This window comes from Kogia breviceps, chromosome 16 (assembly GCF_026419965.1).
Source record: "Kogia breviceps isolate mKogBre1 chromosome 16, mKogBre1 haplotype 1, whole genome shotgun sequence".
Lineage (NCBI taxonomy): Eukaryota > Metazoa > Chordata > Mammalia > Artiodactyla > Physeteridae > Kogia > Kogia breviceps.
This window is the reverse complement of record NC_081325.1, coordinates 52,185,548-52,198,657: the sequence shown is the minus strand read 5'-3', so window position 1 is coordinate 52,198,657 and position 13,110 is coordinate 52,185,548. Positions and strand designations below refer to the sequence as shown.

General features: G+C 40.1%; 1 protein-coding gene across 2 annotated transcripts in view; it reads right to left on the bottom strand.

The window, feature by feature from the left end:
* Positions 1 to 13,110, bottom strand: part of SLAIN1 (SLAIN motif family member 1) — a 63,000-nt gene that overhangs the window by 19,662 nt on the left and 30,228 nt on the right. The window contains exons 3-5 of one of the 2 annotated variants that reach the window (XM_059041663.2): positions 5,424 to 5,573; positions 3,830 to 3,979; positions 907 to 1,248 (exon numbers count right to left, since the gene is read on the bottom strand). In XM_059041663.2, the coding sequence (XP_058897646.1) occupies positions 907 to 1,248; positions 3,830 to 3,979; positions 5,424 to 5,573 (642 nt within the window). The remainder of the gene's footprint in view (positions 1 to 906; positions 1,249 to 3,829; positions 3,980 to 5,423; positions 5,574 to 13,110) is intronic. The other variant, XM_059041664.2, reaches the window with a different exon arrangement.

Sequence of the window (13,110 nt, the reverse complement as noted above, 5' to 3'; positions counted from 1 at the left end):
TTGGCCTTGCAATATTTTAAAATAATTTGTTGGATCATTTTGGGGCCCAGGTTTGAGAAATGCTGCTGTATAATCATTAAACGCTATAATTCTGTGAATATGGTTGGTTTCTCCATCCTCTACAGGGTTTGTGTGTGAACGTCAGACTGATCATCAGTGCAAAAACGTACCAGCCTTAGAATATCACACGATTATTCTCCCTATAGTTCTTGTAAGTCAAGATCTATAACTCCTGGGACTGGGGAAGGAAGATAAATGATGAAGAGGGAAACAGAAAAAATTACAAAAAAGAACGACACATATTCCAACCCACCCTGCTGCCATCAGGACAAATCAACTTGCCGTTACCACGCCAAATAGCAGCTTCCATAGCCGCACTGCTGCACAGATCTTAATTCTAGATGTCAGGACACCAGAGGGAAAGACACATCCCAAACTTCCCCTAAATCTCGATGTGCACAGCAGCATCCTCTCCAAGCACCAGGGTCCACACTAACCATCCATCATCACTCTGGGCTAGGAGCAGGCCGTCAGAGACGGGGGGTTTTGAGAAAGATGAGAGAGGGTGTGGCTCCGTGCCTCTGACTCCATGGAACTAGGAACTCCTCAAGTCCCACAGCCCTGCTGTCCTACAGCTTTACCAGCCACAACAGGAAGGTGCTCCCCATTTCTGACTCAGTCTGGTCCCTCACAATGGTTTTCCTGAAGCTATAAATCTGGGACACGTAATCAGAAGCTGGTCAATTATAGATTTCAATGGACACCAACGAAACGGATAAGGTCTTGAGGATGTACTTAATAAGTCTTGGAAACATGTACCAGTTATGTACATTGACCTTAAAACCATTTCTTGACCATGTATGAAAGATCAAAGCACATCAAATACCAAAGGGGCATACAACTTACCTCCATTGGTCCTATTTGGTTGCTGATCTGGAGTTTGGGCTTGAGGTGAATAATACTGTTGCTGCTGGTAATTATTCGAAGGAAAATACTGGGACCCAGGGCTCCTCCTACACTCCCGAATGCTGGAGAAAGTCTGTGAATGGGGAATTCCTCTTTGGAAAGGTGAGCATCTCGGAAGACGAGGCTGAGGTGGTGGCAGGTGGTCAAATTCCTCCTCGTCCTCCAGGCTGAATCGATCGTACTCTTGATCACTGCATGTCCCTTTTTTTCCTGAATTCAGTGACACACTGGAACTAGGTCTCGACACAGATGCTGAAGTAGAAGCATAATCTTGCCTGAGACCTATGGAACAACAGGGACTAGTATTTATCTTATGAGGCATTTCAATCTGGCTTAATTATTAAGTTCCAATTCATCAAATATTTGAGGAAAATTTGTGTCAAGTCAGTGATTCAAGTGGAGACCCACTATCTTGTTCTTAGTTTATTAAATCCCAAGAAAAAAGACACGTTTACCTACCAAACAGACAGCTAATACTAGACTATTCCTGTTCTGGGAAAAGATTGCCCCAATTCCAGTGAAGACTGAATATACCGCTACAGTTCATCAATCAGTATCTGTCGATTTCCCCAAGCCATTCCTTCTGGAATATGGAGAGATACTTAGGAAGGATACTTAGGAAAAACTATTCATCATCATGATGAGTAGTTAACTGTGAATTAGACAATCAAAAAATCAAATCTCGGGCTTCCCTGGTGCCTCAGTGGTTGAGAGTCCGCCTGCCGATGCAGGGGACGCGGGTTCGTGCCCCGGTCCGGGAGGATCCCACGTGCCACGGAGCGGCTGGGCCGGTGAGCCATGGCCGCTGAGCCTGCGCGTCCGGAGCCTGTGCTCCACAATGGGAGAGGCTGCGACAGTGAGAGGCCCACGTACCGCAAAAAAAAATAAAAATAAAATTAAAATTAAAAAATTAAATCTCTGCCCAAGTAGGAACTCCTCCTGCTGCCCATCCCAACTTTCAAAGTCAAAGGAAAGTTCAAACCCTGGGGCACAAGTATTTTCTAATGAGGTCACTTCTCGTTCTTTTTGTTACTAATATTATCTTTTTCAAAGCATGCTGACACTTCAAAACTTCAAGAGTTTTGGGTCATCCTAAATGACAGCCATCTAAAAATAGTCAAACTGGAAGTTTCTAGTTATCTCGTTGCCAACCCACAACTTTTTTTTTAAGTAGTCTATGCCTGACTGACTACTTAACTTACAAGACTGACATCCAATCTTTCAGCCATATATTTGTTTAGAAAGAGTTACTGTCAGTGTACTGTTACTAAATAACAATATAAAATAATCATTTTTCCTCTCAAAATGTATCTTATTAAATCTCGCATAAGCATCACAATGTTTCTCATAGTAGCCTTGGCCAATTCTGAAAGCAGAAAATTGTTATGCTTAAATCTTGGCTGTTTCTACTTATGTTGGCCTCAGAAGATAATTCCAAAATAAGCTTAGCCCAGTTCTGTGATCTACATCTTCTTTTGCCTTTTGATACCATTAATACCCTTGAAGTGGTTCACTCTCAGATTAATTGTTGTAACCTTAATGCAGAACCAGTAATAACTTAACGTCATCGGAAATAACATTTCCAATTATCTCTCCTTCAATAATTATGTATCTTGAGAAGTATAATTTTTATGGAAGTATAGTTGACTTACAATGTTTTGTTAATTTCTGCTGTACAGCAGTTATTCAGTTATACATATATATATAATTTTTATATTCTTTTCCATTATGGTTTGTCTCAGGATATTAAATATAGTTCCCTGTGCTATAAAGTAGGACCTCGTTGTTTAACCACTCTATATGTAATAATCTGCATCTGAGAATGCATTAATGCATGTTTAATTGAATTTTTATTAAGATAACTACACACTCACATGCAGTTCTGGGAATAATAGAGATCTTTTGTGTACTCTGTCCAGTTTCCCTTGATGGCATCACTTTGCAAAATCATAGAATAATAGGACAACTATGATATCGGCACTTACATAAACCCATCTGATTTAGATTCTCCAGTATTACTTTTATATGTGTATGCATGCTAGTATTAAATTCTATACAATTTTATCACCTGTAGGATCATATACCCACCACCACAGTCAAAAACAGAGCCGCTCGCTAAATCCTTCATGTTGTACTTCTATAACCACATCTACCTCCCTCCTGAGAGCCCACGCCCTATCCCTAAGCCCCAGCAACCACTAATCTGTCATCCATTTCTAAAATGTTGTCATTCCAAAATGTTATATGAATGGAATTAATACAGTATGAAATCTCCTGGGATCACCTTTTTCACTCGGTATAATTCCCTGGAGATTCAGCCAAGATGGTAATGTCTATCAAAATTTATTCTTTTTTCTTGCTGAGTAGTACTCCACGGTATGGAGGTACCCCCAGCTTGATTAACCACTCACCTACTGAAGGACATATGAGCTCATTCTGGTTGTTGGCTATTATTATAAATAAAGGCTATTATTATAAATAAATTCATATACAGGTTTCTGTGTTTCTGAACACAAGTTTCCATTGCCCTGGGATAAATGCCCAAGAATACAATGTGCTGGGCCTTAGGGAAACCGCATGTTTAGTTCTCTAAGAAACTGGCAAACTGTTTCCACAGTGGCTACACTGGTGATGTTTAACATCAATGTATTTTGCCCAGAGTATGTCCTAATATTTTACAATGGTCATGAGACTGTGAGAAGCATTTAATTGCTCCACCTACAGAGCAGGATGCTATGAGGGAAAGAATAGAATTGTTTGCCCATTACCTGGGGAGAAATGCCTGAAACCTCCCCACCCCCTTCGATTTCAAGTAGCAGCCTCTAGGTTTAAAACGTTTTCTAGTTTAAAAAGAGGAACCTACTTTCTTCTTGCAGACGAGCCATGATCTGAACATCAGTGAGGTCCTGTAACTTATATCCCATGGAGATAGAATCATCCTCCAGTTCTGAAGTACTCAGCTCACTGTCTATGGATGACTGGGGACTGAGAGGGGAGCCCCTGGATGTGTAACCTAAAAACAAGGGAAGCGTGTTTGTTACTTAGCATAAAGAACTGCTATCTGCATGTGCTTTACAGTTCACATATCAACAGTCAGCACTTCAAGGCATTCTCCAATCAAAAGACACAGAGTGGCTGAATGGATTAAAAAAAAAAACAAGGGCTTCCCCGGTGGCACAGTGGTTGAGAATCCGCCTGCCGATGCAGGGGACGCGGGTTCGTGCCCCGGTCCGGGAAGATCCCACGTGCCGCAGAGCAGCTGGGCCCGTGAGCCAAGTCCGCTGAGCCTGCGCGTCCGGAGCCTGTGCTCCGCAACGGGAGAGGCCACAACAGTGAGAGGCCTGCGTACCGCAAAAAAAAAAAAAAAAAAAAAAAAAACAACAGACCCATCTATATTTTTCCTGTTTTCATTAAGTCACCAAAAAACCAACACACCACTATGACAGGAGAACGGCAAGACAGTATGCACATCTTCACGTGTTCATAATTCATATATACAAAACCACTTGTTTTGTTTTCTCAAATTCAGTTTCATAATTCAAAAATCCACTCTGTGTATACACTAAAAAAACTTAAAAAGGTAGATTTCATGTTATTTTTTTTTTTTTTTACCACCTTAAGACAAGAAAAATCAATAATGCTAAATCTGCATCCCATTAGCTTAAGTATATATCTAAAGGCATGGTATAAGAATACATATCCTGTACAATTTCGGTGAATAATCAGACATGCTTGTCTCTGGTAGTAATGGATTATATATTTTAAACTAAATTTAAATCTGGTCCCTTTTTTCAACAGGTACAAACAGCAGTGCTATAAATGGATAAGAACATCACACATTGAAGGCACACATCCATACAGGAAGCACATACAAAACCTTCATAATTTAGAATCGTCACAGGAGACTTGTAGTCACTCATGAAAGTGAGAAAGTAATGGCTTGAGATAGGAGAACCAAGGAAGAAAGGGCTGAAGGGAGAAAATTATAGGGATGGAATCACCAATGCTGAGACAACTAGGAGACGGTCATCTCATAAAAATCTACTATGACTATTCTTTCTACACAGCCCTGACTTAATAAAAAGCACCAACAATTTTTTAAACAGCAAGATATAATAAAAGTCTGATAATCTTCAATCATAATGAAAATCATAAAGAACTTTATTTTGTTCAACATTAATTTTAAAAGCACATTATGCATTTGGAAACACATAATTATATATATATGCATTTGATAAAGAGTGAAGGCTGCCTACTATACACAATTGAGAGCAGATTAATGACGTTAAAGTACAAATTAACCCTAGCCTTTGTCATACCCCAAATAAGTGTGCAGCAGACTCCCCATTGTGATAAGTAAGATTACCCTCAAGCTTTTCAATGAAAGGTGGATATTTAAGCTGTGTTTAGTGACTGATTTACAAAGCAAGCCGCTAGACGAGAAGTTGAAATATTACCTGTTCTTTCAGGTGTTAGTATTGCTTTATTTGAGGTTTTAGAGAAGCTGGGAGTATTAATGCCATTGCTATAAGGGCTGAGTCTTGCCACAGGGCTATAAGGAAAAGCCAGTGAGACATTTGAAGGGAAGAGACTCCGCCATCGGCTAGCTGTCACAGAAGCAGAAAATAAACAGCAGCGGTTAGCTATACAGAAGCAGACATTGACTTGTCAGAGGGAGAAAGGGAAGAGGTTAAAAAAATGAAGAGACAAAGCAACTTTTCATTCTTAACTGGCTCTCACTTATCTAAGGGCAAACATACATAAAAGCGGGCTATTTGTGAAGCAGGGCCCTATTTCTATCTTCATTAAGAAACACTCAATCAGTGCCACCTAGATTACAGTCAGTATGCCTATATAACAGTGAAAACTTGTTTTTAATTTCCTCATTACGAATGTTTTCTATTTCTGCACAAAAATTTAACTGTTTTAACAATATAAAATGTTAATGTCAAAAGAAAAACTCAAGGAAACTTATCTTTAGAATTATGGGAAATAGTTCTTAATATTAACTGTTCATAGTCCTACTTTTTTCCTAAGGTTTATTTTCAACCCATTAATATTAATAAATGTTGATCAAAAGATTATTATGGAAACTTCTCAGATTATGGAAGAAACTTAAAATGACTACTGTATCTACTGCATCTCTGCTTGAGTCCAAAACAAGCTTTATGGAAAAATGATCTACAAAAATCACAGAAGGGTATATATACACCAAAACTTAGTGATAGTTATTTCAGGTGGCAGGCATAGAGGTAATTGATAATCTGCTGGATTTTTTCTTTATAAAAAATGTTTTCCAAATTTTCCGCATTGAACATGTGTTATTTAGGTAACTTTTAATGGTAGGATTATACCTATTATTAATTTAATACTGTAAAATAAGGAACAAAAAGGAATTTTACCTGCATCAGCAGATGATCTAATTGCACATTATCTCTCCTGTCCTAATTAACATATTTCCCTCCTCCAAAATTACCAGCCCCTTGGATCTTGGGATCATAAAAAGACCCTAAATTGTAAAAAAAAAAAAAAAAACTTGGTCACACCTAAAATCACTTCCTCTCTCTTCATGACATACAAATTACTGTGCTAGTCAAAATCCACTTTTCTAAAAAGCAATCACTTAGACATGTGCTAAAGCAGGACAGGAGGGAATAGATGAAAAGTATAAATTAGGTTAAGTTTCACTTTGAGCAAGAACTTCGTTACATTTGCTGGAAATTCGACAAAACTTGAAGAAACAAGTATAAAAAGAACTGCTTTGAAATGCACTCCCAGGACACTTTTAATGAGAGATGCTTATGAGCAAATAGCTAAAAAGTGTTCAAAAATGGGCAGTGGGGTTGGAGAGGAAGAAACTGTGGGCTGTGGGCAGGCAAAAAAGTAACAAGCTCCAACCCTGAGACTGGTAAGGTCCTTGCATAACAGCACCACGGTTATTTATAAGAGCAAATGCTTCCTGTTACTTCAGCAAGAATTCTTGAGAAACAGCACCATCCCATTCAAACACCTAACAGAAGAAATACCTTTTCCTTATGCAGATGGAAGAACTAGATGAGGAAACTACATTCACAGTGATTCTGCTTTCAGAATCCACAAGTTTCACGAAGGGGTCGCTGCCAGGAAGCCTCATTCCTAGTTGACACCAGTCACGTCACTTACCCAACATGCAATTCCCAATCTGTGCCAGAGCAGAGACGTGCAGAGCTGGCACTCCCTTCCCTAAACCACCAGATATGTAAACCTGATCCCAAAACACACTGAGAAGTAGGGGTTAATATGCAACACACCCTAGGTAGCTCTTCTCACATCTTCAATCTCTATAACTCAAAGTTTCTCATTAAAAATTCTATATTAAAAAAAAAAAAACAACCCATGGTTCTTTGTGACAGCTAACTTACTTAACAGTTGATGTTATGTTACACCAATATGATCACTCGCCAAGCAAATTACAGTGACTGCGTGTTCTCACCCACAGATGCAGGCGACAACACATCACAACTAACCAGCATTCATTACTCTGCACAATTAACTACTGTGACCCAGGCCTCCCAACACAATGGCACGGCGATTGTGGCTATGACAGCAAGATCCCAACGAAGAACACAATTAGCATCTATTGCAAGAAAGAATGCTCTGCATTCTCCTTTGGCATGGAGGCTTTTAAGAAGAGGGAGGAGAATTATTGCGGAGGCAAGCTAACAAAATAACGATGTTATATTAGTGCCCGAGGTTGTGGTGGAGGAGGAGAGGGGAGAGGAGCGGAAGCCATCGCATCCTAGTTATTCTTCACTGTGTAGCTAAAGAATTGTAAGAACTGTAACAGGAAGCATTCTCGTAGAGAATAAAAACAAACAAAAAGAACTTTTCATAGGGCAATTTTGTTTTTTCCATTTAATTAATTTAATGGATTTTCTGTATACACGAGGATGTCAAATTTTTTGAGAGGCTTGATGATGATCAAAATGACCCTAAGAAAGGAGCAAGACAACTTCTGATAAAGGAGAAAATGGGTGACGAACTTCTGAACAGCTAAGTTTTCCTATCCTCCTACTCGAAAGTTCTATCAGTAAGTAAAGGGCTTCTCCAACTTGGATCAAACGTACCATACTTGGCAAGGCTTTCATTCCCAAAAGTTAAACTCTCTCCCAGAACTCTTCTGTCTGCACACTCTCTGTGGGCCTACTGCCACTTCCTCCATCAAGACCTCGCCATCTCTCACTAGATTATCGCAATCTATTCCTCAGACAAGTTCCGGCCACCAACACTGCCCTCGGAAAGCTTGCTCTGAGCAGCGCTACCAAGCTTGTGTTGGTCACTGATGATTTTAACTGTGTTGCTCTCTTCCTTTCTAAAGTAGCACAGTGGCTTTTCATCAAATACTAGATCTCAGGTACTCCAGATCACCTCACTAGGACCCTTGTCCAATGCCCTATACCTCACTTCCCACGTCTAGAGTGTTTCTAAAGCTTCCTTTTAAGAATACAATTGGTACTGGTTAAACTTTCAACTTTGCCACCTTCTGTCTAATAAGCATTTTCTATTGAAATAAATGTGACAAAGTACTAAGTTGTGGACAGGTACTTCATCTTTCTGCAAGAAACTAGTTTGAGTGTCCAACGGTCTACTAGGTTATTTTTTTGTACACATTCAAAGTTGTCTAACTTAAAAAATAAATTACACTATATCTGTGAAGCTATTTTTTGTACATCATTAGGCAAAGTATAACACCCCCTGCAAAAATCAATTTGATAAATGCTCCAGTGATGATAATATCAAGAAAAATCATAAAGGAGAGGTAATGGGATAGGTTTAAGAAAGAATCTAAATTTTTTTAAATTTTCTACACTAAAAATTATTCCTAATAAAAGTTCCCAGAAACCATGACACTTCCTACCATGCCTTGATCATCTTTGCCTACACTCATAGTATATACAGTAAATATTCAAATTTTTGTTGAATATATATATCCATGCATATAATCAAAATCTAATACGAGAATGCAGTATGGCTTAATTCACATAAAAGGAAAACGAGTAACTGATCTAATATGTAAATCTTAGCGATAATCCTCAAAAGGACAGTACTGCATCTACCTAAAAGAGTTCAAAATAAAGCAACACTCTATTCTGGAAATAATAATTTTCACAGTTTCCCCTTGTTATAGACAGAGCCAGTTGAGTACCCAATACAATGTCTGGCACATAGTATATAATCGATAAATGTTGTATGGGGTCAAAATCTTGGCAGGTTCACTAATACTCCCCTATTTCAAACCTTTCTACCATTCCTACCTTGACATCTAAATGATTTTGCCAAATTTCTTAAACTTAATATAATTTAGTATATCTTTGAAGTCAAAGGTGAGTCTAGACATTTCAGCCCAGCTTGAGGCCCAGTGAAGAAATATACCTGTAGGAGCACTTTGTTAATACTTCCCAGTAACTGCTAAATCGTTGAACTTTATGTGTGTGACTCTTCTGGTTTCGAGCTAAGTGATTTTATATCACTAACGGCCAGGTCCTGTGTGGAGTAATTGATGCATCCGGATTAAACAGGCTTCAGCCTAGATGAGCCAGTTCCTACAATGCACAGTTAAAGTGAAGGATTGTGCCAGGAACACTAGGTTGGCAGTAAACCGTGCAAGAAGGCTACAAAGCTTCCTTAAACTCTTGAGATGCCAACATTTCTTAAAATCAAAGAAACCATATACAAAACAGGTGAAAGTGTGTTTAGTGGAATTTCCGTACACCCCACTATCAGTGTGGCATCTGAGTTGGTTTGAGTTGGGCGAGTCCTGGAGGGCTGGACTCTTACTCTGTCTAGTGGCTTCTAACAGTACAGACACACTTCTATTCTAACCAGGTGCTATGGTCTGATTTTTTGTGTCCCCCTAACATTCATATGTTGAAATGCTAAACCCCAAAGATGACGGTATTAGTAGGTGGGGCCTTTGGGAGGTGCTTAAGTCCTGAATGGAAGCAGTGCCTTATAAAGAGGCTCCAGAGATATCTGCCACGTGAAGATACAGGGAGAAATCTGCAACCTGGAGAGGGCCCTCACCAGACCATGCTGGCACCTTGATCTCGGATGTCCAGCCACCAGTGCGTGAGCAATAAATTTCTGCCATGTATAAGCCACCCAGTCTGTGGTATTCTGTTATAGAGCAGCCTGAACAGACTAAGGCATGGGAAGTTATCCTAAAAACAAGCCCTACTCTACTTCTCCCATCTTTTTTTTTTTTTTTTTTTTTTCTTTCTCATCCAAGAATAAGACTCTAAAAGTCAAAACTGCAATTTGCAGAGACCATGGCTCACTGATTTCCCACATCCTGTTACTTGTCTCTCTCACAAAGCAGGTGATCTGGAGCATCACCCCAGAAGGTTGGAATGATCCCAGCAGTGTGAAGAAATCAGTCTAAAGCAGCCCTAGAAATGTTTTCTTTCTGCAGTTTTTAATAAGCCTGATGAAAACTCATTAACAGCAAATCTGAGCCCTGTTTTACTAAAATTCACAGAACTGCCTTCTACATAAGTCATACTTTTGTATCTCCTTGCTCGTGGCTCTTCTCAGCTACCCGAATTTATGTTCTCCATCATTCCCTAAACCAGGAGCTGCTTTGAGGAACTGGCCAACAATCTGTGTATTCCTGAGCCAAAAAAAAAAAAAAAAAAAAGAGTCTAGTGCTCCAGAATAATTCAGACACCCAACATCTACAGACCACACCCAGAGTCGCTCCTTTGTTCAACATTTACCAACAGGTACCAAAAAAATAAAGGTCAGTCTCCAGGAGCGTTCTCTGCCATAGGCACACAGAGCACATAGTTCTTTTCCTGCTCAATTCCCAGTCATTCTGGGAAATCTGCCTGGCCCCTATGCTCCCACCTGCTGCTTTTCTAAACTTCATTTTTCTATTACTTTGAGTAGGCACCCACCATGGTGGCTCTCCAGCACCAGATGCTACAGATACTGAGCTGTGTAAAATATGGTTACTGTTCTCCCGTCCCTCCCACTTCAATTTCTAAAGACCAGTAGTGCAGACGACAGGCAAGTACCATGAGTACAAGCGCCATGAAGTGCACGCGAAGTGTGGACAATGGTCAACTTTGAGGGAATCCAAAGGCTTCACCAGAAGACGTGATGTTTAACGTGGCCCTTGAAGGTTGAGGAGCTTATCTCCCAGGGTGCAATGCCATTCTACATGTTCATTCTGGATAACACATGTGAAGTCATGGAGGCACGAACAAGCAGTGCCTATTCAGGGAATGGCCGATGCTAGGATTGAAGCATAGGGTATATGTGGAGAAGAGTTGGGGCTGGAGAGCTTGGGAGGATCTGTTTCTGCACTGTCATGTATAGTAGAGGCTTTAATATTCAAGTACTGTCTTGACTTTGAGAAGGAGAAAGTCATGATCAGATACGTATTTTCTGACGACATATAGAGGATGGACTAATTGGGTAGAGATTGATTGATTGGGGAACCAGTTAGGAGGCTTCGCAGTGCAGCTGGTGAGACACCACAAGGTACCGAACTAAAGTACTGGCAGGACATTTGGCGAGAACATGTTAAGCCACATCTGAGCGAAGTGGAAATATCTGGTGAGCCAATGAATACGGGGAGTGGAGAAAAGGAGTAAGGCAAAGCTAACACCACGGATTCTAAGACACAGATGCCATCCGCTAAGACAGGAAACATGAGATAAGCATGCTTAAGAAAAAAAATGAATTAAATTCGAGATACTTGTAGGACATGCCTATGTGCTCATGTCCAGTAAGGAGTCAGAATTCCGGAAAGAGGGCAAGAGACAAAGAGATCAGGGTACATCAACAGGTAAGTGTTAGATGAAACCGCAGGCACGAGTGAAACCACCCAAGCAGAAGGTGAAGAAGGAAAAGAGAAGAGGCCTAAGGAAGGAACATTTAAGAGTGGGTTTGGGGGATATCAGTAGAGGTGGCGGGAGATGAAGGTGGGTTTGGTGGCCTCTTACCTGTAGATTAGAAGGCAGTAAACATGCTGAGAAGGCAGAGGCTGGAAATAGAGAACCTGGCAAGTATTAACAGTAATGACCGGCCCACCACGGAGACAAGCACAGGTTATTACCTAGGTGAGTCTGGAGAGCATATACCTCCGTGATAATACCCATCTCAACAGGCAAGCCTAAACAAAACACTTGAAGATGTTAGCAAGTGTCCTCTTCATGATTCTCTAAAGGGCATTTATGTCCTACTGGTTTAGGTTTAGACAGTTGAAGTGTGGTGGCCATATTACTCATGGAAATGTCAAAGTGACACCCCCTTTGTCATAAATAAGTAAGGGGAAAAAAAGTCCTAGTGATTGAAGGTTATTTGCCACTGGGGAATTTTAGAGATCTAGGGTAAGATCTTGGTAAGAAGAGTTAGATGTGGGTCTGGAAGGGCTAGGTGGCTGTATTCAATGCCTATGAAAGTCAGAGATGAAAGTCACAGCAACAGGCCAACACAAGAGTTGGCAAACATTTTCTGTAAAGGGCCAGGCAGTAAACATTTTAGGCTTTGCTGTCATATGGTCTCTCAACTCCGCCAGCTCTGCCATCACAGCATTAAAGCAATCACAGACAATACATACATGAATGAATATGGCTATGCCCCAACAAAACTTTATTTATATATACCAAGGGCTGAATATCATAGAAATTACGGGTCATGAAATATTACTGTTCTTTTACGTTTTTTCAACCCTTTAAAAATGTGAAAGAGGCCATTTAAGAACAGGCAGAAGGCCAGGTATGGCCATAACTTGCCAACCCTTGGACTATGACACATACAGGTTTTGTAACATTCCCTCTGATAAATGCACAGGATTAGAATTCTATTGCAACGGTATGTCAAGGGTTAAGACATAACAACGATAGCCAACAGCATTCTTCCTTACTGTCATTTTTCATAACGTACTGTAATAAAGACCAACAAAAAGCAGATCAAGGTAACATCCTTGTGTTGCAGCGTTCTCATTGGAAAAGAAGGTATGTTTGTCAGAGGGTAATAAGCAGGCCCGCGGCAAGTATAAGACAAAAGTTCGCACCATGTATTCACAAACTACAAAGCATTTTTTAAGGAAAACTACTGAAAAGTTACAGCAAGTTGGGGCAAAAACGTCTTCTAAAT